General features: G+C 38.4%; 2 protein-coding genes across 2 annotated transcripts; both read right to left on the bottom strand.

The window, feature by feature from the left end:
• Positions 1 to 455: 455 nt before the first annotated feature.
• LOC137943055 (protein NRT1/ PTR FAMILY 5.6-like) lies at positions 456 to 2697 on the bottom strand. The gene is made up of 4 exons (XM_068788752.1): positions 2553 to 2697; positions 2114 to 2331; positions 1442 to 1986; positions 456 to 1311 (listed from the first exon to the last, which is right to left on the bottom strand). Exons 1-4 carry the CDS (start codon positions 2695 to 2697, stop codon positions 456 to 458), a joined length of 1764 nt encoding a protein of 587 aa, XP_068644853.1.
• A 16781-nt stretch (positions 2698 to 19478) lies between these two features.
• Positions 19479 to 26015, bottom strand: LOC137943054 (protein NRT1/ PTR FAMILY 5.6-like). The gene is made up of 6 exons (XM_068788751.1): positions 25902 to 26015; positions 25557 to 25597; positions 22564 to 22658; positions 21751 to 21968; positions 20888 to 21432; positions 19479 to 20355 (listed from the first exon to the last, which is right to left on the bottom strand). The coding sequence occupies exons 1-6, from the start codon at positions 26013 to 26015 to the stop codon at positions 19479 to 19481; spliced, it is 1890 nt and encodes a 629-aa protein (XP_068644852.1).
• Between the last annotated feature and the right edge of the window lie 326 nt (positions 26016 to 26341).

Here is a 26341-nt window from a genome sequence, read left to right as displayed (position 1 = left end):
ATGAGGTTGGTAATGATTCCAATGTAACTCAGCCTCTCACTGACAGAGGAAATAAAAAAACAACAGAGACGCATTAAATGATGAGATGAAGACGACGAAAACCCATTTGCTGAAGATAAAGATAAACTTAAGGAAACTGTTCTGGTTTAAAGAGAAATCATGGCTTCTCCCATGAATAATTACACAGACTGTTTTAGTCTCCGTGATTCTCATTCTATAGAAAGACGATAACAATTAAACCAGCTGAATCAATTTCATTACGGAGGCTAGCCTTTACCTAGAATGAAGAAGGAAGCTTTCCATACTCCAGACGAAGATCTAAGTCATACACCCATTGATCATCGGCCACTTCTATTTCTCAAATTGTAACTCTGAAGCATTGTAAACTCTGTTGTAGTTTACGTGTTCGATACCTGCTGTAATCTTATAAAAATTGCATAGCTGTTCAATGAATATCATCCGGAAATTATTCCTTCTTCTTCTATTTCTTCTATATTTTGGACACTTTTGTAAGAATACCTCTTAGCCAAGACCACATATGCACATAGATTCATCCCACTCAGAACAGCCAGAAACCAATAGAAGTGATCCAGCCTGCTTTTGTTCAAATCCCTTGAAAACCAGCTATTGCTACTAAACTTCTCGGTAACACGATCTATTATGGTAATCAAGAGATTTGTAAGGAAACTAGCGACTCCTATCACGCTAAGGTACAGTGCCATCCCCAGGCTCCTCATGCTGTCAGGTACCTGATCGTAGAAGAACTCCTGCAATCCCACTAACGCAAAAGCATCACCTATGCCGAGGAAGATGAATTGTGGAGTCAACCAGAAAACACTTATGGAAGGACCTCCACTCGGCTGTTTTGTGTCAATGGAATTCAGTCTTTTTCGTTCCACCACTGCTGCGGAGATCATCACTAGTATGGAAACTCCGAGGCCGATGCCCACTCTTTGGAGGATAGTCAATCCTCGTTCGTTGTTCTTGATTCTTCTTAATCTCGGTATTACGACCTTTTCGTAAACTGCAATTGTTACCATAATGGCGACGGCTGAAAACGAGTACATAGATGCAGTAGGCATGGTGAAGTTGTGGGTCAGCTTTCGATTCATGGAGCTCCCTTGTTTGATGAAGAAGGATGTCCCTTGGGCATTGACAACGCCAAATAACAATGCTCCCAACCATATCGGAATTACGTTGAGAACAAGTTTGATCTCCTCCACTTGGGTTACTGTTGCAAGTCTCCACGTATTCTTCTTTTCAATTGCTTGCACATCTTGCCCCTCGATGATAGCTGCTTTGTCGAGAAACCTGCAACAGAAGATTTAATGGCTAAAGATTTTTAACGGGATTGAACGAATAATTTGCCCTTCTGTGTATCGACTTCATGTAACCATTAGAGACGAAAAAAATCCCCTTTCATTGTTTTTCGTGTTCGTACCTTAAGTTGTTTGTGTGGCAAAGAATCCTCAAGTTTCCTCGTTCTGATTCCGACAATTCATAGAGTTGGTCAGGGCTTGCTGGATAAGGAAGATTCCTCTTGGCGAAAGCCGCTACCAGAACTTGTGCCAATGGCGTCAATGGGCTCCCCCTGGGCACACTGTATCTGTAATGTGGGATCCCGCAAAGAAATATCCCCAAACTTACAGTCATGATTGATAAGATAATAATATCGGAAACTCCCCAGCTCACATAGTCTTGGATGTAGACGAGGAAAGTAACCGCAAGTAGGAAGCCAAAGGAAATAGCAGAATTCCACCAATTGAAGAATGACATCTTCTTCTTCCTCTCTTCTATGTGGTTTTCGTCGAACTGATCGGCTCCAAAGCTCTCTAATGAAGTTTTATGCGCACCAGTGGCGACAGATATGATGTACATGGAAACGAAGAAGACGATTTCGTGGGCCGGCCTTGGTTTATCACAAGCATCTGTCTCGCATGGCTTCAGACTAGGGACAAACTGGGACATCGTTAAGAGACAAAATCCCTGTTTCACAAATGCGTAAATTCTCATTATTTCTTTTAAACTTCCGAAAATTAACAGTTGAGTTTTCTCATAGAACTAAGATTAAAGAAGATGCTAGACATGGATCTGGAAGTAGATAACAACTCACCAGAAGATACATAACAGAAGCGATGACCACCGTTTTGAATCGCCCCCAGTAAGCATCGGCAAGAAATCCTCCAATCAACGGAACCGTCAACGCCACTCCGAACCAGTAGTTAACATTCTTCGCTGCTGTCTTGACGTCTTGATTGAGGACTTGGGTTAGGTAGTTGATGAGGTTGGTAATGATTCCAAAGTAACTCAGCCTCTCACTGAATTCAAGTGCTATACAGAGAAAAAAGATAACAGAGACGCATTAGACGATGCGATGGAGACGACTAAAACCCATTTGCACAAGGCAAAGATCAGAGATAGGAAAACGATCTGGTTGAAGAGAACAATAGCTACTCTCGTGAATGATGAACAAACTGTATTTAACGGTGGAGTTTCTTTCTTCTCTCTGTTAAAACCAGCTGAATCAATTTGGCCAAGGAGGCTGTCGTTACCTAGAGTGAAGAACGAAGCTTTCCATACTCCAGTCGAAGATCTCAGAGGGACCCTTCCTTTATGATCAACTGAAGAGTCATACACCCATTGCTCATTGGCAACTCTCGTCGAACCTCCCAGTTTCCGCTCAAGTTCTACCTCCATTGCTTACAGTGATAAATTGGGTGTCCAGAATGGGATTAATATAGTAGATACCAAGACAGAATCTTTCCGTGTAGATACCAGAGGGGCAATGCTCAGCTCACATGAAAGAGGAAACAAATTCTGCCAGAATGATTTCTGTGATTTAGACTTTGAGTAAGAGATCATCGGAAATATCCAGGCGAGATCCTTCATTGGGTGTAGTTTGGAGACTAACAATGCTGGCCAGGTTGAAACATCTTTTCTCTTTTCAAAAACTAAACAATATTTTGTTTACATATGGGGAAAGAGAAAGAAGTGGAGATAAAGAATTCAGACATGCAACCAGCGAGAGAGAGAACACAAAGATTAATATTCATCGGAGAATCACGGATGATGCTGTTATCCTATTTAATCGCAAACTCTCAACATCGAACAGAAAAAACAAAGAGGGTAACGTTGGTGTGGGCTGTGAGTCGTATCTGTCCACCAGATTGAAGTAGCTTCAAACAAAAACCAGGATTCCTGGTTTAATTTAGTGAAAGTTGCCTCGATCTGCCATGATTAAAAGTTAGAAGGTAGCTTGCCATGTGCTGAGAAGTAAACTAGATCCAGTATAAACGGCACGATAGCCGTCAGCGCCAAACTTCGTCGATGATTGACAGAGATAAGATGGAGTACTCCAAAACGAAGGACAAGCTGGAGCCAATTCAAGCACCGACCTCGTGATCACCGTGATCGTTTTTTTAGGCAGACTTTCATGTTAGCACCTTACTAACAAATCTGTAGTTATATTATCACACGTCACCAAATCTGTAGTTATATCATCAAATGTCAAATACTTATCCCATGGCGACCAAAAGTTAAAAATGTATTTCTTACTATACACATTTCTAAAAATCCTTCATATAAAATCGTATTAGTGCCTTTCAAGGAAATTATATGAAATTTTTTTAAAATTTTTAAAGAAAATTAAATAGACCTTACAATGTTTTTTTTTTTGGAAAATAAATAGAAATTAATAATCAATCTCATACATTATTATATTTATCCATTAAATTTTCAGTAAAATAAAATTTTAAATAAAAATTACGATGAAAAATTACTTTATGTTGAAAGTATTACATCATCAATTGTCAAATACTTATCCAAAAATATTTCATATGGTTTTTAGGCCATCTTGGTTGAAAAATCTTACCTGGAAAATTATATAATTTTCTTGGTAAAAATTTCTAGCCAAAGTTAGGTATTTTGAGATTAAGTTTAAAACTTAGGTATTTTTTATTAATATTTTCAAATTGGTTATTTACTAAATTTCCTTTTTTCTTTACTGTTACAAATACATCAGAGTAGCCATTGGAGCTAATTAATTACTTGTTTGCAATCACTTGGAATTGCTCTGACACCATCACACTAAGATCAATCAGCACTGACCACTCATCTTCTCCACATTTTTGCAACAGTGATTGAACCCACCCATGATAGCTAAGAGCCAGTGGAAGTTGTCCAATATGCTATTGTTTAAATCCTTACCGAACCAACTAGATCAACTTTTCCCAGTGACATATGGTCTACCCTAGTGATCAAGAGATCGCTAAGGAAGGTGGAGGCTCCTAGGACACTAAGGTAGAATGCTATACCAAGGCTCCTCATGGTCTTCGGAACTTGCTTGTTTAGTGAAGATCATAGTTTGATCAATAAATAAGCTAAACACACAACATGCCTACCAGGACTGCCTTATAGGGACTATGTCAAGTACAAGCTTCATCTCCTCTTCTTTGGTTGCAGAGGCCAGTATGACTCGGGAGATCTTTGCTATAATTTATGTTAGAGTAGAATTTGAGATCATCTCAAATTGTAACTTTGAAGTATTGTAAACTCATCTTAGTGATAATACTTATCATGTAAAATCTTATCTCTTTATAACTTATAAATACCTGAATTGATGAATGTAAACAACGAAAAATTATTCATTCTTTTTCTTGTCCATTATGGTATCAGAGCTCTTAATCGACAATCCCTCTTCCCGTAGCTGAAGACTCAATCGAACCTATCTCCTGCCCGTGGCCACAACCTATCTTTGTTCCCGTTCATGCACTCGAGGAAGAATAACATTCCCGATTCCGTTTTCGCCGTCCTGCTCGGCCCCCCAACCCAAAATCCCCTCTTCCTCCTTTGTTATTATCTTCCCCGAGCTTGAGGGGGAGTGATGGAAGACATGATGGGCTTCCATTTTATATGGGAATATCCTATACACCATTTATAACAAGTTGGGCGTTTATGATGTTCTCTCACCCCCAGCTTGAGCAGGAGTATTGGAAGATGGGCCCAAACCCACTCGACCAAGGAAAGCTCACACATCCAAGTGTGTTAGAAGATGGGCTCAAGCCTACACAACAAAGAAAGAAACACACATCCAAGAGAGGTAGACAATGAGTTCAAGTCCATAGATCAAGGAAGGCCCACACAATGGTGGCATGATGGTAAATAAAGAGTCATCTCATCAAGATGACATTGATGTAATTAGTTTAAGTTTAATGGGCATAATTTTAATATTATAGTTTATTCATCTATAAATTGAGCTTCAGGGGAGGGTTTGGACACAAAGCCATAACCTCTTTCTTCCTCCTGTTTTCTCCGCAAATATGTTGTCTCTCTTTTTCTCCATCAGCTAATCTACAGAGTCCTGTAAATCAACATTTGGCGACTAACCTATCTTTGTTTCTCACTACTTGATTTTCTTCATGAGCTTTGTTCCTATAAAACCATTTTGTTCCTATGAGTTGTTTATTTTGGGGTCTGAGTAAACTTTGTATATTTCAAATTGATTCAATTCTTCTTGCATTGGCATGATCCAAAAGTCTTATTTTTTGGCTTCGGTAAAGATTGTGGGCTCAATTTGAGAAACAAAGACACTATTTGCCATAGTTTCATGAGTTGCTATTCTAGTTGCCATTTTGCTTTGAGGGTCAGGAACGATTTATTCTAAGGGATGATCAGTCTTGAACCCATACTTCTATGGCTCCATAGGTGGTTCTTCTTGGTTATTCGGGTCATTTGGGTTCTCTTCAAGATTTTGGTCTTGAGGTTGATATCCCGGGGATGAATCGAAGGGGTTTCTTTCTTCGTCATAAAAACTTGGAGTTGGAGTTGGATTTGGCGAATCAGATTCGTCACACTCAACATTTACCGACTCCTCGACTATCATAGTTGCCTTGTTATAAAATCTATATGCTTTGCTATGAGTGGAATTACCTAAAAAAATTCTTATATTTGCCCTAGAGTCAACCTTCCCACTTTTTTCCTTGGCTTCTTTAAATATGTACACTTTACATCCAAAGGTTCTAAAATAAGTAATGTTGGGAAGGGTGCCCATATACAACTCATATGGGGTTTTGTTAAGAAGCAACCTTATGCTAACTCAATTTATGATAAAGTATGTGGTGTTTATAGATTCGGCCCAAAACCTATGTGGCATGTTGTATGCATGAAGCATAGTTCTAGCCATTTCAATTAAGGGTCTATTTCTTATTTCAACAAGACCATTTTGTTGTGGAGTTCGAGATGTTGAGAATGTATGGTCTATACCATGTTTTGCACGATATTTCTCAAAGAGTGAATTTTTAAATTCTCCTTCATTGTCACACCTAATTTTGACAATACTATAGCCTTGCTCTTTTTGAATTTTTTCACATAGTTTGGCAAGGCCAAAAAAAAAAACATCATCCTTATGGGCTAGGAAACCTACCCATGTGAACCTTGAATAATCATCTTCCACCACTAAAATGATATACTTCTTATTTAGGCTTAAGGTTCGAGTAAATCCAACTAAATCCATGTGGATTATTTGAAGAGGACGGAAGGTTGAAATTACATTCTTGAATTTGAAAGAAATTTTGTGTTGCTTTCTTTTAGAAGATACGATGTAATTAGGGAGTCAATGTAATTAGTTTATGAATCTTGTCTCTTCTTCTTTCTTACTAGGGTGAAGGGCATAATTTTAATATTATACTTTTATTTATTTATAAATAGAGAAGTTTGGACAAAAGTCCATAACCTCATTTTGTGTTGTTTTTTTACTCTTTTCCATGAGGTAATCCATGGAGTACTGGAAAATGAACATAGCATCAAAGCAGTGACTCGTAGCTATGAGTTTTTAGGATTCTATTTATTTGTTTTTCTACTCTGAACTCATTTTTCTTTGGTATCTTGACTATCATCGTGTCATTGTTGTTGTTCGTTCAGATAAACTACTTCATGTTGTTTTGCCGTGGAATGCCTTACCCTCTGTTTATCATCTGGAATTTACCTTCCTTCTTACTCCATTAATCTACTGCTGCTATTTTTTCTCATTTTAATCTGCTGTCATGCTACCTCTGATCATCGTTTAATCATATTGCGTTGCTCCATGGTATGACCTTCTTTTGAATCTGCTGTTCTGCTACCTTCTGGCTCATCTTCCTCTGCAATATGATAGTTGGTTCTCTGATATCATCGTCTACTAGAACTTTGTTATCTTCGGTTCTCTGGTATACTGCTGCTGCATCCCGAGTCTTCAAACGTTAACAACAGAAGGTTCTATTAAACTCTGTGGTATCAAATCAAGACCTAACTCTGGCGTGTCCTCTATCTTCCTTGGCTGGATTATAATACTCAGTAAGACATATCTACTGAAAGATCAGCTCATCTTGGACATATTGTTTCTATTTTCCGTATTCGTTGCCATCCATCTTCGTTGTCACCACTGCCATACAACAATTTTTTGGAAACTTGACTCAACTGTCAGCAATCAGCCAGCAATCCGATCAAATATTTTAGTTATGGAAATCTACCTTCGTTGGCACTGCTGGCATCCAGCACGCTGACGAAAGAAATTCGACGGAGTTATTCTGAAATCAACAACTAGCAATCCAATCATCTACCTTATTTTTGGAAATATTATCTTCATTAATTTTGGTATCTTATCATCCAGCTGGTGGCAGACTCCAACCGGTTTCCATTCGAAGTTGGAAACAAGTTCAGAAGGTTTTGTCGGGATTACTGGTACCTTACTATCTGGTTTGATCTTTGATCTCGATCTTGGTGTGATCTTACCAGTTCCAGACGTTTGCCGAGAATACAGTGGACAGAAAATCAAGGTCCATGATCTTTCCAAATAGAGCATGTAATTTGAAGTGAACCAGTAAACTTGAATCAGTCATCTTACCAGTAAAATTGTTCGGGAAGATCTTGATTTGATTTTTCCCGCTTTTAAGGCAACTCGAATCAAGTACCGAACAGAGCCTGTCTTGTTGATTATACGCGTTGCTTGAATTGCTTCGGAATAGAGATACGAGTTGGTGATTATACAAATTGCTAATTATACTGTTTGGGAAAAATATGAGTTGTTGTTGCTATCCGGTATGATATCTATTGCCGATTTATCATAATTCTGGAGACTGGGCGATCTCTGGTTTTTCCACTTTGGTTACCATTTTCTCCACAGCCGAAACAGAAGGGAAGCCGAGAGAGGGAGGAGACCGTTTAATCTGATTAATTTGCCAGGTTCGCATACTGTTTCTGTTCGCTGGTAATTTCCCGAGCGCCAACTGCGTTGCAATTGCCGAAGATGACGACTTCTCACTAGTATCGTCGGCGAGGAAGTCGCACTGACCACCGTGGTATCATCTCACCGGAAGACGAAGACACTATTTCCACTCGTTTAATCTGTCGAGCAATCCGAGCGACCATATTGGTGACTATTTTATTTAATGTTGCGAGTTAACTCAGAGAACCAGCAATTCTATTATGTTCCGCTCGGGTTAACTTGGGCCAACTCGGACCCAGTAAACTCAGACTTGAGTCAGCCTGACTCAACTGACTTGTTCTTTGCCTCTATTATACTAGTCTGGGTTCTGAGTACTCTATGGATTCCTCCCAACTCAGCTATGTTGGTCAATTCTATTATGTTCCGCTCGGGTTAACTTGGGCCAACTCGGACCCAGTAAACTCAGACTTGAGTCAGCCTGACTCAACTGACTTGTTCTTTGCCTCTATTATACTAGTCTGGGTTCTGAGTACTCTATGGATTCCTCCCAACTCAGCTATATTGGTCTGACACCAACTCGGTCCCTTGGCTCCAACTTGATTATTATCTAGGATTAAAGGCAACTTATTACTCGGTTCCAGCTTATTATTCGGTGCATATCTTCCTTATTCAATGAGGTAATTTTATGTTGCTCTCTAAGTTGGGAATCATCACAAGGTCTCTCTCTTACAAATTTTCTATCTGGTAGTCCTCTCACTAGGTTTTTCTTCACAAATTTGTTCAAGGAATCTATTCCTATATGCCCTAGTCTCTTATGCCATAACCAAGATTCATCGATTTTTTCACCCAAACAGATAGTACTAGTTGAGGGCAAATCAACTATGTTAGCAACATAGATGTTCCTATTTCTATGTCCCTCTAGAAGTAGTTTATCATTTTTCATTCTTTAATAAGCATTTGTCTTTTTCAAATGATACTTTATTACCTTTTTTCACAAAATTGACTAATGCTAAGTAAACCAAATATCAACCCTTCAACATAGTATACATTGGATACGAAAAAGGTTGAGGTACCGATTTTACCAATTCCTTTTATGGTACCTTTGCTATTGTCTCCAAATTTTACATGACCACCATCTTTAGGTTTGAGTTCGATGAACTTCTTATCATTGGTCATGTGCCTCAAGCAACCACTATCCAAAATCCAAACATTTTTTGGTGCCTTGGCTCGAAGACAAACCTACATCACGAAAAATATAACCCTTAGAGATCCATTTTAAGTTGGGTTCCTTTGGGATAACATTTGATGCACTGGGTGTTTGAGCTTCCAAATTTGTTCGCCCATGTTTTTGTTGGTTACTGCAACCTTTTTGGTTGTTTTAGGTACCCATCTTTATTTGATGACATTTGCATTCTTAACTTGGCAAATGTGGGCGTAGTGACCCATCTCATTGTAATAGTGACATCGGATGTGAAGAATGAAATATAACTTCTTGATTTGTTTCTTTTTGTTCTTCCCAACTTTCCTCTTGGGTGTGGATTTCTGAGATAGAATTTTGGTTTGTTGTTATAAGTTTAAACTCTTCTTTTCAAATACAAGTCTATCACATGATAGTTTGTCTATCAATCCACTTTGCCTTGAAGCATTGGCCATATGACTCTCATTTGCTTCCTTCAAGGCACTAAACTCTTCCTTGAGTTTTTCAATCTCCTATAATTGAGCATTGCATTAGATCATTCTAACAGTAATTCAAGCTCAGTTTCATAGTCCGAGTCACTTACCTCTTCAGAAGATGTAGACTCATCATCTTCTTCAATTGGCATGAGTCCAACGACTCCTACTTCTTCTTTCGAGTGGCTAGACTCTTCATCCATAGCACCCCAAGCTGAGATCAATACCCTCATTCTTCTTGTTATTGGGATATTTGTTTGTGGATGGGGCTCTTCCTTCAAGGTTTGGATGTTTGTTCCTTTTATGCTTTGGTTTTCCACACTAAAAAAAACATAAAATTTTCTAAAAGATTTGTCATTTTGAGTTCTGTTTTGGCATTGCTTAAAGTTTTTCTTTCTCCTATAAATCCTTTGTAAATGTCTAGTGATGAAACTGGCCTCATAAAAGCTTTTTTCATTAGAGATGCTTTCAACACTCACTTGGGGCATAAGAGCAATGGTCTTTCTTTTAGGTTGTTCTTCCTCAACTTCTGAAGGGTCAATCTCATATGTGAGAAATATTCCAAGTAGCTCTTTCGTGCTCATTATTCTAAAATTCGTATTCTCACGAATGGTGGTCTTCCTCCTGTCTCATGACTTTGGAAGTACCTTGAGAAGATTATCATTTTGCCTATACATGTAAATCTCTTGTCCTAAGATATTCAACTCATTAATAATATGAATGAATCTAGAGCTCATCTCAACTATTGATTAGCCCATTTTCATTTTAAATACGTCGTATTGAGCTATCAACAAGCTAATTCTAGAGTCCTTGACTCTAATGGTTCCCTCATCGTGACCTCTAGTTTTTTCCATATTTATTTTGTCGTCTTGCATGTAAAAACCCTATTGAACTCTTTGGGTCCTAAGGCACATAACAAAAGGTTAATGGGAGTTTGTTTTGAGCTGCTCCTTATCTTCCCTAATCAGCTCTATGAATTGCTTTGTGACTAGAATACCTTTTCCAATTTTTTGAGGCTTGAATGGACCATTCTTAGTCACATGCCATAAGTCCCAATCAATGGATTGGAGGGAGAATTTCATTCTTACCTTCCAATAGCCATTGATTGTTCCATTGAACAGAGGATGGTTGATAGATAGTCCTTCGAGAAAGAACAATTTATCTTGAGATGTCATTTAACTTATTCAAAATCAAGGGGATTTTCACTAAAGTTAAATGCTTGGCTTATTGTGATAACAATTGTTGGCCCAGGTGGCTTCTCAAGAGGGGGTGAATTGAGATTTACATGTTAAAAATTTAACTAAGGCGTGGAATGTAGAATATGCAAGTAAGCAATTTCAAAATAAAATTTAATCGCACTCCAAAGGGAGACACAATATTGTTTTTGTTGTCGATGTTCCCCTATTGGTATATTTTGAAGTAGGTGCTCAACTACATTGAAAATGAGGTTGTGCAAAACCGTAATGATATCGAGACTATTATACTAGTGTGTAGAGTAGCAGTATACCGTTAGAGATATCACCAATGTGAATGTGACAGTGGAGTAGTCTAATAGTGAATGACTTCTTCTCTAAAAGGACACATAAGACAAAATACTTGTGCATGGCCATAATGTGCTACCCACGATTCATACTTAGTTGTTCAATATTCTCAAAACATATACATAAAATTCAACTTCAAGATTCATTCACTTAGGATTGATGTGCATGGTGAAATATCAAATAGATGAAGGTTCTGTTGGCCGAGGTGACTTCTCAAGAGGGGAGTGAATTGAGACTTACAAGTTAAAGATTTGACTAAGGCATGGAATGTAAAACACTCAATTAAGCAATTTCAAAGTAAAATTTAATCGCACACCATAAGGAGACAAGAGATTTTTTGTTATCGATGTTCCCCTATTGGTATTCACTGCCCAAGAACACATGTTTGGGAAATTTTACTATATAAGCTCTTGTAGCTGGAATTCACATCAAATAGATTGTGACTCTCTTTAAGGCACATGTAGTTTAAGTACACGCATTTAAAAATACAATCTCTCCAACAGATTGGGTAGATTCTAGCTCTAGCTAGGCCCTTTCTATCTAGATTATAATAAGTTTAAGATTAACCCTTGACAAAAGAAAAATCAAAAGAAAGGTAAAAACCACTTACACCCTTTCATTTGGAGAGTACTTTCTCCTTGAGAGATCTAAGTATCTAAACATTGCATTACAATGTGAGTATGGAAGCTTGTCTAATACAAATGTAAGGAAGAGTGGAGGAAAAATCAGGAAAATTTTGCAAGGGACTAACTCTCTTTCACTCAAAAGCATTTGGAGAAGTATTTGCAAGACTTTGAAAATAAAGGCCTAAAGATTAGTCAATAAATGATCATTAACTTCCCTATGTGATATTTGGTGAGGTATTTATAACTTCCCCAAGCCAAACTAGGTATTTTTGGCTCGTTTGCAAAAGTCAATTTTTGGATTGATCGATTACTATAAAGTGATTGATTGATCTGTTGTGTGTAACGATTATTTTTCTATCTGAATGTGTCTTCTTGATCAATGGTATGATCAATAAACATGTTCCCATTGGGACTGACATTTTAAGTTGATCGATCGCTACCAAGGTATGATTGATCAAACAAAGTTCCCTCTGGTAGTGCAATGTATGTATGATCGATCAATGAACTTTCTATGATTGACCATGCTTCATGTCCTTGACTGGAAATATTTTGTTTGATTGATTATTCATGTGGTATGATCAATCATTCAATGTAAAATTTGTTTGCCTGGACATTATTGATCATTCAAACCAAGTGGGATGATCGATCATGCTTTGTGGCTTAAAATGGTAATGCTCTGGGTGATCAATCAATCGACTTAGGTTGATCGATCATGTTTTATAAACTTGGCCTATGTACTTCTTGATGATTGATCATTGGTAGAGGTTGATCAATCATTTTGGTGCTAGTACATTTGAATTAACTTTAAAAGCATGAAAATGAATGATCTTAAGTTCTTTAACATGTTTGAAAAATGTAGATGATAATTTGAAACATGTATGAATGCAATGTATGTCCTAAAGTTCTATGTTTTACATTGTACCTCAAATCAGAGTTTGGACAACTCTCTTTTACATATATTGAGTTTTGACTTATATCAATGAATCCTAAACTCTACTCTTCACTTTGTCTTCTTTTTCAACTGCTTCTTTATGAGTTGACTTTCCACGAAGCTTGAGGTCTTTAGTAGGCTTGATTCGTTTTGAAACTTTAAACTTTGAAATGCATATCTCCTGAAGGTAAAGTATCAGAAATACTTACTTTGCAAATTATCAACTCTATTAAGTTTTGTTATCATCAAAAGCAAGAAAAGAGTCAACCTAGGTCAATAGTTTCAAGTATGAAAGACAACTGTCATAAAAGTAAGGCAATGATTGCTCGTACCATATTTTTTAATTCTTTTGTCATATCAATTAATGTGTTAATTTTTAAATTTTTTAAAATGGTGGGAATTTTAGATTATTTTTTAAAATTGGAACGACTCACATGCATAAGAGAGGATCCGGCATGCATGCCTTGTTTTTACTTTCTTTTCGTCCCACATTGCTAAGTGCAATGAGAACTTTTGAAGCTTATAAACCTCAACCCTCCTTCCATTTGACATTGTGTGAGACACATGTGCTCGTGCGTGGGAAGCACCCATGCACACACTTGTGCATGGTCTCACAGGGGATCATGCATGGACACACTAGCCATGTGGGGTGGGGCTAGGGAAGATTGATCTTTAATGATATGATTGGAAAATGCAATCGTAGGGATGGATGTGGATTAGAGTTGTTGGATTAAAACAGTTATAGATTGGGACCGTTGAATGGATAGTTACATATTTGAACCGTTTGATTGTGTGGGTACAAATTTGAATCCTTGTATCAAGTAGTTACATATCTTGCAGTTACAGATATGAACTGTTGAATTGAGTTGTTTCAAATCTGATTGCTCACATTGTGCAGTTACAGATCTAAACCGTTAGATTGAGTGGTTAAAGATCCAATGATCAGATTTAGGGTTGCTGATCTGAACCATCAGATCAAGTGGTTTCAATTTTGGACAACTAGATTAATTTGGAGATCAAAGGGTGGATTTTTTTTTTTGAAGAGGTAGGAAGCTCTATAAATAGAGTAGCATAACATGAGAAAAAGGCAAATAAGAAAATCTAAACCCTAAAAGCTTTTGAAAAAGAAGGAAAGTGTTCTTCATGTTCTTGAGTGAAAAGTAGAAAAAAATCCTTTATTCGAACTGGTTTGAGCAGTTAGAAAGAGTCCTGCAAAGTTCGTGAGCTCATCATTGTACTGTGCGTGTCTAAGATGACAAAAAAGTCCACTGTATCTTGAGGAGGGATAACCAACATTCGATGCACTGTAGGAGGTGAATTTCTGTCAAAGATCGTGAATAAATTCCTTAGGTCTATTTGAGATATTATTTAATTTATTTATTGTTTAATGTGATTGGTGAAGCGATTCGATAAAAGGTACGTATCTACACAAAAATTCTTAGGGTTAATAAAGTGTTATTTAGTGCTATAAATTATATTATTTACCAACATATTGTTGTCGTGAGTTTGAACTTTTCTTTCTTTGTGTATTCAACTTGCCTCTTGCTACTTGACCGGTTGTCGCCGTTAAAAAGGCTTTTTTGGTGCTTCTTTTCTTCGCTGCATTTTGTAGAGTTGGGTAGGGTTGGAAGGACAGGGAAATTTTTTCTCAACAAAAGCTGCAACTAGACTTGGTGCCTTTGGCGTTCCACTCAGACAGATTACCCTGCTTACCGCCATTACTACAACAATAATAACATCTTTTTTGGCATAAGTCTTATTCCAAGGAATCAAAAGAGGAAATCCTCCGAGTTATCCTCCGAGAAATAAGAGGAAGAAATCCTCCTCTGATTTATCGTTTGAGATTATAGGAGGAAATCCTCTGACGTTGATCTTGTAAATTAAACTGTATAAATACCCATGTAAACTAAAAGTAAGGAATCGAATGAATATAAGAGTTTATCGGAGAAAAATCTAGCATGGTATCAGAGCAGGTGAGCTCTTTCGACGCAGGTGGGCTCCAGTCCCGTGATGGAGGGAGGAATCTTCACCTCAACTGCGGACCCATCTCCCGAATCGAAAACTCCACTTGTGGTGAGTCATCCTCTCCAAAAGCGGCAGAAAATAGATCGACGATCACGACGACCACCGACTCTGGCCGAACCTTTGATGTGCGCAAAGACATTCCGGACCCATCCACTCCAAAGGCACCAGAAAACAGATTGTCGGTCACAACGACCACAGACCCTGGTCAAACCTCCGAAGTGCGAAAATTTTTTCAAGTGACGACGGAAGTCTTCCCGTCCTATGCAGTTCAAGGGATCCCTTGCACAGAAGCTCTCTCGTTCGGTGCTATTCAGAGGCCGTCGTCAGGGATGATGATGACCTTGAATTTAAATCTGTTTCCTAACTTAGGCAGATTTATTTGGAAGGAGCAACCCATATCAGACTGGACGAACCAGACTCAAAGACAAATCAACCTAGCTGCCCAGACTGGATCGGACTCGACTCAATCGGATTAGACTTGACTTGGACCGTACTCGACCTGTCCCAGGTTGTTGGGCAGTGTATTTTAGGCAAAGATAAGCTGGCATATTTGAACAACGATCCTCCTCAAATGGATATGGAACCAGTAACGCTTTCCTCAGATCTACTGGAGAGGCTAATTGCAGCGCGTGGATAATTGATTCTGGAGCAACGGACCATACGACATTTGATAGGAATGATTTTTATCAGACCTCTCCTCCTCGACGAACTAGCATTGTTAATGCTAATGGAGATATTTATTTGGTAACAAGTGTGGGAACATTGATGTTGTCACCATCCCTACCATTATCAAATACATTACTTGTGCCTACTCTTTCTCATAAGTTATTATCCGTAAGTCAAGTTACCAAAGAACTGAATTGTGTTATGATTATGTGTCCTATATTTTATCTTATTCGGGATGTTCTCACCAAGGAGATCATTGGGCATGGTACTAAGAGAGGAGGGCTCTATTACATGGAAGATTTCAGTATGGGCCTAGCATATCACATGCGCCACCCGAGTGATCTCAAAGTGGAAAAAATTTGGTTGTGGCATTGTTGATTAGGTCATCATTCATTTGGTTATTTGAAACATGTGTTTCCTGATTTATTTTCAGATTTGTCAATTTTGGATTTTAATTGTGAAACTTGCATTCTAGCTAAAAGTCATCGAGTCCATTATCCTTTGAGTTTGAATAAAAGGGAAATCCCTTTTTCTTTGATTCACTCTGATGTGTGGGGTCCTTCCCCTCTGTTTGGTTTTCACTGATTTGTAATATTTGTTAATGATTGCACTCGAGTGACTTGGATTTATTTTTTGAAACATAAGGATGAGGTTTTTCTAATCTTTTCATAAAATGATTCAAACCCAGTTCTCTGCTAGGATTCAAATTCTTCGATCTGATAGTGGTGGAGAATATGTGAATCAACAGTTCCGTGATTATTTCCAACATCATGGACTGATTCATGAAACCTCATGCCCCCAAACTCCTCAGTAAAATAGTATTACGGAGTGGAAAAATTGACATATCCTTGAAACAACTCGAGCACTTTTACTTGGAACTCATGTGCCTAACCTCCATTGGTCTAATGTTGTTGCTACGATAGTCTATCTTCTTAACTGCATGGCCCCTATCAACCTATGTTTCATTGCCTATGATGCTGATGTTTCCACCTTGAACTTTTGGTTGCGTTGTGTTTGTTAATCTCCAAAAAAAAATAATGCACGAAACTTGATCTTTATGTTATTTGGTGTCTTTTTTTGGGATATGTGATACATAAAAAAGGGTATCGATACTACGATCCAACTACTCGGCGCACATGTGACTATGGATGTCACGTTCCAAGAATCTAATCCTTTCTACTCTCTTGCCACATCCAATTCTTTTCTTCAGGGGGAGACACGAGAAGAAGAGCAGAATTGGTTGATATTTGAGTGGTTCAAGGACACTAATACAGCGACATCTTCGAAAGTTGAAGTAGTAGAACCTAATCTAGAGCCTACATCTCTAGAAATTGAAGTAGCAGTACCCCTCCTCTCCATAGTATCCAATGACCCATCTCCTGACAAAATCAGTGAGGTAAGTACTCCTACCACAAATCAAAATTCTAATGATGCAGATATTTTTGTTAGTGGCTATGAATTACCTGTCAGGCTTAATCGGGGTAAACCACTTAACAAATATTCTCCTGAAGTGAAGGAACACAGATCAAGATATCCGATTGCCAATTATGTATCTACAAAAGAATTACCTGAACCCCTCAAGAACTTTGTAAGTGAACTCTCTCACACCATGTTCCCAAGTATTGATGAAGCTCTTATAGACCCTAGGTGGGCTCAAGCCATGAAAGAAGAAATAAAGGCATTAATGAAAAATGAGACATGGAGTCTTGTTCCTTTACTTGAAGGTAAAAGAATAGTGAGGTGTAAATGGGTATTCTCCATCAATTACAAATCTAATGGAGCAGTTGAACGGTACAAGGCAAGGCTAGTTTCAAAAGGATATACACAGATATATGGTATAGATTATCAAGAGTCATTCTCACCGGTGGCCAAACTGAATACTGTTAGAGTTTTGTTATCTCTTATAGAAAATCTTGATTGGCCACTGCACCAGTTTGACATTAAAAATGTTTTTCTCCATGTATATCTTGAAGAAGAAATCTACATGGATGTTCCCCCAGGATATATGGCAAATTCTGAAACCAGGATGGTGTACAAACTCTAGCGAACTCTATAGCTTGAAGCAATCTCTTAGAGTGTGATTTGGGAGGTTGAACTTGGCAATACGGAAATATAGTTTCAAACAAAGTAACTCAGATCATACACTATTCTTAAAGCATCGACGGGGTAAAGTAACAACTTTGATAGTGTATGTGGACAATATGATTATTATAGGAGATGTTCCAAAAGAAATAGCAAGTCTTCAAGAGCAATTAACAACAGAATTTGAGATAAAAAAATCTGGGAGGACTTAAATATTTTTTTGGAATCGAAATTGCTAGGTCCAAGCAAGGCATATTCCTTTCCCAATGAAAATATATCCTAGATTTATTATTAGAAGTTAGACTACTGGATTATAAGTCAGTGGATACCCTAATAATCCCAAATCACAAGCTTGGAGAATACCATGATCAAGTTCCAACGAACAAAGAAAGATACCAGAGGTTGGTTAGGAAACTTATTTATTTGTCCCATACACGACCTGATATCGCCTATGAAGTAACTATAGTAAGCTAATTCATGCATTATCCGAGTGAAGATCATATGAATGTTGTGAATCAAATTCTTTGATACCTAAAGTCCTCCCTTGGTAAAGGACTCATGTTCTCAAGAAACCATCACTTAAGAGTTGAAGGTTATACAAATGCTGATTGGGCGGGGAATATTTTAGATAGAAGATCTACCTCAAGCTATTTTATGTTTGTTGGAGGGAACCTTGTTACATGAAGAAGTAAGAAACAAAAGGTAGTAGCACTATCAAGTGCTGAAGTTGAGTTTCATGGGATGGCTAAGGGTTTGCGTGAGCTTCTCTGGCTTCAGAGATTATTAACCAAAATTGGCTTTGGCTCAAACTGTGAGATGGACTTATTCTGCGATATCAAGGCAGCTATTGATATTTTGCATAATCCGGTTCAACATGATCTGACTAAACATGTGGAAGTAGATAAGCACTTCATCAAGCAAAACCTTGAGTCCAAGATAATTCGATTTCCATTTGTTAAATATGAAGAGCAATTGGCAGACATACTTACAAAAGCAGTATGCAACAAAAACTTCTACAACTCACTTAACAAGTTGAACATCAAAGATATATATGCACCAACTTGAGGGGGACTGTTGGCATGAGTCGTATTCCGAGGAATCAGAGGAGGAAATCCTCTGAGTTATCCTCCGAGAAATCAGAGGAGGAAATCCTCCTCTGATTTATCGTTCGAGATGATAGGAGGAGATCCTCCGAAGTTGATCTTGTAAATTAAATTGTATAAATACCCATGTAAACTGAAAGAAAGGAATCAAATGAATATAAAAGTTTTTCGAAGAAAAAGCTAACAATCTCCAAGTCCCATAAACATGAAATTTTGGGCATACCTATAACATTACTCACTTATTTACTCACTTAATGTATGATGTGTTTCCATTAAGAACCTACTACGTTTATTGGAAATCCATTTAAGAACCCAATAAGTTGCTCATTGGGTCCTTGATGGATGCCATAGGGTTTTTAATGATTTGGATTGGGAATTGATTTGGGTAAACCCACCCCTCGTTAGCCATAAGGTAGAATGCTACCGCAATGCAAGTGGTCTGGATTTTGCAAACTTACCAAATGGGCGAGCATGTGTCAATAAGAATTCAAATTCATTACGGTTATAAGTAACTAAAAGGAATACATGATAGATAAAGGGAAGGAGTGGGGGTGCTGCTTCGTGACACATTGTCTTCAAAACAAAGTAAAAATACTGCGGAAGATGGAGCTGATTAATTACTTGTCTGGAAACTCATGGAATTGCTCCTACATCATCAGACTCATATGAATCAGCATCGGCCACCCTCTTCTCCTCATTTTTGTACGAGTACCTACTAGCTAAGAACATGTAAACACAGAGATTGATGCCACCCATGGCAGCTAGGAGCCAGTAGAAGTTGTCCAATCTGCTACTGTTTAAATCCTTGGCGAACCAGCTAGATCCACCACTTTTCTCAGTGACATGGTCTACCAAAGTGATCAAGAGACTGCTAAGGAAGTTGGAGGCTCCGATGACACTAAGGTAGAATGCTATCCCAAGGCTCCTCATGGTTTCGGGAACCTGATCATAGAAGTATTCCTGAAGACCTACCAAAGCAAATCCATCTCCAACGCCAAAGATCAAGAACTGTGGTGCCAACCAAAATACACCCATGGTGGATCCTTCTACTTTTTCTGTTTCCACGGAATTCAACCTCTTCTTTTCCACTAAAGCTGCACAGATTAAACCCACGATGACAACGGCCATGCCTATCCCAATCCGTTGGAGGATACTAATGCCTCTCTCGGTGCCGGTGACTTTTCTTAGGTAGGGGAATAAGAGCTTATCGTAGATTGTTACGGTTATTATCATGCCAATAGCAGCGAGGGCGTAGATTGTAGCGGGAGGAAGCGTAAAGTGGCTGGTCAGTTTTCTGTCCATGACGCTCGCTTGTTTGATGAAGAAGGTCGCTGTTTGATCAACACAAATGCCGAACACCAAACAGGCCAGCCATATAGGGACCATGTTGACTACAAGCTTCATCTCCTCCACTTTGGTTACAGTGGCCAGTCTCCATGGGCTCTCCTTCTTGCTCGGTTGGGTCTGGATATCTTTGCCATTTTCTACGATGGCTGCTTTGTCAAGAAACCTGTATTTAAATAGCAGGCAGCAAAGGACATCTTAGCTACAGGATTTAATGTTCGAATGAAAAAAAGAGTTGGGTAGCAATTAGAAGAAACCCAAAGAAAGTGTCATCTTTTCGGTTAGGTAAAGCGAATAGGACCTGGGACCTGTTTCCACTTGTGAATACTCCCCATTGATTTTCTAACAGTTAATAGATGGGACTATCGTTATGCTTCCTCCATGGACCAAGTAAATTTTATATCACTAGCCATTTGGATTCTAGACCACTTGCAAGATTATGCTGTCGAGCAAATCTATAAATAAAGTACCTAGAATCACCAGGGTAAGTGTGACTGTGTGAGTGTTCCACTCAAACGGGGACCAGTTCCTTTCATGTCAGGCAAGATAACTGGCTGGGATGAGTCAGTCTACTGGACTGCATGGTTCAAGCATTTGCCTTCTAAGTCACGAATAAGTGGTTCAGTGGGATCACACTGGTAACCTAAGGTTCGGACTTTTCTCTCAGAGAGAATTCGACTAGTCTCTTGCCAACTTACCTGAGTTTACTGGTGTGGCCTAGAAGGCTCTGGCCGCCTCTTCCTGCAGAGTGCACTTCGTAGAGTTTGGCAGGGTTGGAGGGATAAGGAAGTTTTCTCTTGACAAAGGCTGCAACCAGAACTTGTGCCATGGGCGTCAATGGACTCCCTTTGGGAACTCTGTATCTGTAAAATGGCCTCCCAATCAGAAAGACCACGGTGCTGACGGCCATTACTGCTATGATAATAACATCTCCGGCTCCCCAACTCACGAAGTCTTGGACATACGCAACTGCCGTGACCCCAAGCACGAGACCACTGCAAAGCCCGAAACTCCACCAATTAAAGTATGACATCCTCTTCTTCCTCTCTTCGGGATGGGCAGCATCGAATTGATCAGCTCCAAAGCTCTCCAGTGAAGGCTTGTGTCCTCCGGTTCCCACAGAGATCATGTACATCGCGACGAAGAACATTATTTCATGAACCTTTCTGGGTCTCGGACACTGATCTTCTTCACAAGATTTTAGGCTTGGAACGAACTGAGATAGTGTTAAGAGGCCTAATCCCTGTTTCCAAGACACAAGAAAGAACAGGTATGGTTAGTGTAAGGAGATTAGACTATGATGAAAGGTGCGTTAGTGCTACGTCCATTTCTGGGTGGGCGTCAGCACCCTGAAAAGGTAATTTACGCGGTCGATCACATTGGATGAAGTGGAGGTGTCTCCATCCACATCTGAAGAGGAACTTTTGATTATCGTTCCTTTTATTGCAAAATTTTGCAGGCATGTAGGTGTAAAACTAGCCACGTTATCTCACTGAAGAATAAGAACCCACCCTCGAATCTTTCCCTGGAATTGACGGAGAGAAGAATAAGATTTATGTACCAAAAGATAGATGATAGAGGAAACGAGAACTGTTCTGAATCTTCCCAAATAAGCATCGGCCACAAATCCGCCCAGCAATGGCATCATGGTTGTCACTCCCAGCCAGTAGTTGACGTTCTTGACCGCAGTCTCCAGGTCTTGGTCGAGGACTTTGGTCAGATAGCTGATGAGATTGGTGGCGATGCCGTAGTAGCATAATCTTTCAGCGAATTCGATCGCTATACAAAATGCAAAGACACAAACGTAAACATATGGTTGTGAGAGGCGCAGTACAGTTAAATCTAGAAAGAGAAGAAGAATAAGGTAGATGAAGCATCAATTTCTGGCGTTCTAGGCCTTTCTGAGAAATTAGCTTCAGCTAACTGGGTGAATCTTGTTCTCCTTGAGCTCTGCTTTCTTTAGTTTTATTTTTGGAGAGAGACAATTTTTCATCAGAAGAAGTAAAAATGATCGTATAATATTGTAACTAGCTGGTTATATGTTTCTCTTAATACAACAGATACTAAACAGCTTCTGGTATAGAGACTTTATCAGAGCATATCATAATGGAAACTGTTCGCAATAAATCTTATAACTAATTTCTTCTACTGTAAGAGCAAAGAAATGCAACAGACTACTCTCAAATGTCTACGACAGCACATTATAACCATCCAATCTTCATCACAAGATTGTAACTTCTGGGATATACAGAAGCTTTCTACAATTCAAGTTCACAGGAGATACAGGAGGAAAAGCCAAGGAAAAGCAAGTTATTCTAACAATGGCTTCGGGGCAGTAAGCGGGAAGAAGACAACTGAGAGAGATCTTCCTTACCTATGATAAAGAGGGTAGCTTTCCACACTCCGGTAGAGTCCCTACGTGGAATTCTTCCTTTATAATCAACTGAAGAATCGTAAACCAACGTGTTCCTGTCAGCTTTTGGTGTGCCTCGGTTTTGCTCATCAAATTCAATCTCCATAACTGAAGAAACAAGAGGAGCTCGGTCTCTGGACTAAGTGGGTCTTTTCTTTGAAATGAATATCTTCTTCGAAGTAGGACGTGTAGGAATTAAACGAGCCTGGTGTGATTTGTGAGGCTGGGCTCTGCTCCTTTATATACGCTTTGTAGATACTCTTAACATGCAAGAGATGAAGGAATAGTTGGTGAGGTTCATAATTGCAATGGAGAAATTATTCACTTGACCACTAAAAGCTGAGACGTTCGTTTTTGGGTGAAGATGGGAATCACATCAGGCCTGTCGGTACAGTGTAAACCAAGGTTGAATGTTCATTTGACGATCGATCGAGTTTCAGAAAAGTGAAAGAATAATATTTAACCATTTTAGCTTTTTGTTTATTTTCTCTTAATCATAACTTTAGGAAAGCCTAAACAGAGTCAAGTGCAAGAAGATGGATAACCTGGGAAAAAGAAAGTAAAAGGTCATTTCCTAGGTGATTTAATTTTCTGGAGTGTTTTACTTTTTTATATGTGTGTATTAGTGTATGTGACTGGAAAATGTGTTTAAAAAGGAATGTCAATATACTATCTAGCTGATGTTGAAGACCTATAACATCCAAATCTTGGTATGACAATAAATGCATGGCTACTTGTAATAGTAGGTAACTTACAAATTTTGGAGACCTATAACTTTCAAATCTTGGTATGACATTAAAAACTTCGACTCATGAGGTCGAATCTTGTTCTTGGGGTTGACTCTTTTTTTTTTTTATTTCAATTGCTTGATTCTTTAGTTGAATCCTCCCCAGGGTTCATCTCCTCTTGCTTCTGCACCCTACAGAGGTTTTAACTGTCTCGGTGTTTTTCTTCTTTCTAAATTTTCTATTTCATTGTATAAAACTCTTTTACTCTCTTTGTCATGATAATAGTTTGAATCTTTTCATAGGAGTGACTCCTTTGGTTCCCTTCTCATTATATGCTTGACACCTTTTATCTTTTCACTTCAATGCTTCATCCATTTCACTAATATGTTTGAAGTCTATGCCTGGGCTTGACTCATTCGACCTTTAACACTTCGAACTTTCAGTTCTCTTGTTGAAGTTGCTGACTTCTTCCTATGCGGTCATCTCCTTTTGCTCGTTTTACTCTTCTTGGATTTCCTTGGGTGGCTATTTGCAAAAATAAATCTTCCATTCTCTTGTTTAGTCAAATAGTGTTGCTGCTTTGATTAGATGGTGTACTTTCTAGTATGAACTGTTTGCTTAGACTTTTGAATGCACCGTTGAGATGGACCATGGATGGTCAAATGGATATGTTGTCAAAAAAATTCTTTTGAGAGTTTTTTAACTATACAACATACTTAATACACATCATTAGTAACTTAGGTATTTGTTATCGCTACATTATGTTAATGAGGATCTTGAGACCAATAGGTGACCCAATGCCTCTCCCAATCACCTAGCTGGGGAAGGTAGGTTTCACTTCCTTACCATTGATTAGCCTCTAGTTTGGCACCATGGAGAGGAAGGCCCTACCCCTGGCCTTGTGGGTCCATAAGATTGTAATAGGAGATTTGGATCTCAACTAGTGGGCTCCATTACTAAAAAAAAAAAAAAAAAAAATTAAAATAATTTTTTTATTTAAAGAGAAATGGTGATTAAAACAAAAGTTTGAGAATAAATTAATATTTTTCAAGGTGCTTCACAAATTTCTTTGGTCACTTCTATTTTTCAAGGTGGAGATTGAAACTAGATATTAGGTCATAGTTGGAAGTACAAAAAAATTGAAACTCTATTTAAAGAGGAAAAAGTAATGATCTTATTTGAAAATTACCCTATACAAATAGTTAATAGAACTAATGCAAGTAAAAATTGAAGTATACACTTATTATTTGATCTTTCTTCCATTAAAAGCTTCTAAATAGTTTCCCAAATATAAGAATACCTACCTTTTAGGTTCTAAGTATGCTCTTGTCTCATTTTCTCCACATGGTAGCATTAAGATTATTTAATTACAAGATTCACCAAGCCCAAAAAGATCTCTTACAAGCTTATTTAAGTGGATGAACTGAATTCAACCTTGGATCACATTAAGAGGTTTATCTCAACCTGATCTAATAATGTCCTACACATGCGGCTACTGCCACAAGAAGCACTTTGGGGACACCTGGTTCCAACTAGAGAGAACCCAAATGATGGAACATTAATTTTTCTTTCCACTGTATTTAGTTGGAAAATCTCTTAATCCAACAGTTTAGGTTTAGGTTTTAGGTTTTTTCTGTAGTTGTGAGAATGGACCCCCAACTCAGGACAATCCATGGTGGTCGAGCAACTCTTCATCAAAACAATCTACTGAAAAATAACAAGTCGACAAACTGGCCTAAGTGCCTAATCATTCAGCCTTTTTCAAATATAGTAATAACACGTTTGTTCATCATTATTGACCACTATCCCATTTTGAACCCCTTTTCGTCTTTTTTTTTTTCTTTCTAAACAACTGGTTCAAATTGAAGATAACGATCATAAAATATGCTTTGATGGAAGTGCTGGTACTGTGAATGACGATCATTCACTGTATTACTTATATCCCTGTATGTATGAGGCATTAAGTGAATAAGGGTCACTGTGATGTGTGGTCGGTGCTTGGGTTATCACCTTTTCTGTCCTTTCAAAGAGATGCTAATGGGTGATCGAGATGCTCTTTTCCCAGAGATTCTTCGAGAAAAAAAAAAAAGGTGTTGTTCTTCTTTGGATCAGAGTTAGTGGTAGAAACTTGGAGCATTTTAAATTTTCTTCGCTTTTCACATGATGGAATATGTTTTGAGTGAAAGAGACTGTAACTCATGCTGGTATGTTCAATACAAGAGCAACCACTGGACTTCATCAGCTGATAGATCAGTAATCCACGGTTTCTTTTAATGAACTTTTGTGTTTGTTATAACGGAGATAATGTGGTTTTCTATGAGAGAAAAAAAAACGAAAAAAAAAAATAAAAACCTGACTTCTAAAAGTAAAGATGCATGGTAACCCATCAGTATCATGCATGAACATCAAAACAGTTCTAAAAGTCTAAGAGGGCTGAAAGAATAGGTTTCGTGCAAGGCATCTTAGAAGGAACATAGTTGATGTAAAATCTCAAGGATCATCTATCAAAATCATGGAAGGTTTTAATGCACAGTGGATGTTCCTGACTCTCGAAATTCTGGTTCTTCTTACTTTTCTAGATTGAACTGGACCAGAGGGGGTCGATTCCTTCACTGCATTGAAGTGCACTTGGTCCAAGAAGGTGAGATCAACTGCAGCTGCAGGAATCACAGAAAGTAAAGGCATTGTTATTACCAGTCCACTTTTTCTCTTTCTGCTTCATGGGCCATCGTTCCTTTGCTGCTTCAGAAACATTTACAAGCCTATCTCTTCAAGATAAGATGTTGAAAGAGTCTTTTTGAAAGAAAATTTGAAAGGTTTGACAGACCCACCATTTGCCAAAGAGTCATAGTGCTTACTGCTTACCTGCCCATTTCCGCACTCGGTGAGAAGAAACTTACCTAGTGCCTAACACTATTAAAGATCATCCTTATCGGCTATGCCACAGAAGTCGATCATGCTCGAATGCTCCAGTCAATTAATCATTCTGGCACTTGATCGTGTGCAATCAT

Source organism: Aristolochia californica, unplaced genomic scaffold (genome assembly GCF_029961685.1).
Source record: "Aristolochia californica isolate CCGP_79_NKW_82.1479 unplaced genomic scaffold, dmAriCali1.0.hap1 SCAF_10, whole genome shotgun sequence".
Classification (NCBI taxonomy): domain Eukaryota; kingdom Viridiplantae; phylum Streptophyta; class Magnoliopsida; order Piperales; family Aristolochiaceae; genus Aristolochia; species Aristolochia californica.
This window is presented reverse-complemented; position numbering and strand designations above follow the sequence as displayed.

What these genes read in the sequence shown, in the direction of transcription:
- LOC137943055 (XM_068788752.1), bottom strand. Translation starts at nt 2,697, where the DNA reads ATGGAGGTAGAACTTGAGCGGAAACTGGGAGGTTCGACGAGAGTTGCC. An exon ending in AGCTTCGTTCTTCACTCTAG is followed by an intron (nt 2,332 to 2,552) that starts GTAACGACAGCC and finishes TTCTCTGTATAG; the next exon opens with CACTTGAATTCAGTGAGAGG. An exon ending in CTTCTGTTATGTATCTTCTG is followed by an intron (nt 1,987 to 2,113) that starts GTGAGTTGTTAT and finishes TTTGTGAAACAG; the next exon opens with GGATTTTGTCTCTTAACGAT.
- LOC137943054 (XM_068788751.1), bottom strand. Translation starts at nt 26,015, where the DNA reads ATGCCTTTACTTTCTGTGATTCCTGCAGCTGCAGTTGATCTCACCTTC. An exon ending in GTCCAGTTCAATCTAGAAAA is followed by an intron (nt 25,598 to 25,901) that starts GTAAGAAGAACC and finishes GTTCATTAAAAG; the next exon opens with AAACCGTGGATTACTGATCT. An exon ending in AGCTACCCTCTTTATCATAG is followed by an intron (nt 21,969 to 22,563) that starts GTAAGGAAGATC and finishes CATTTTGTATAG; the next exon opens with CGATCGAATTCGCTGAAAGA.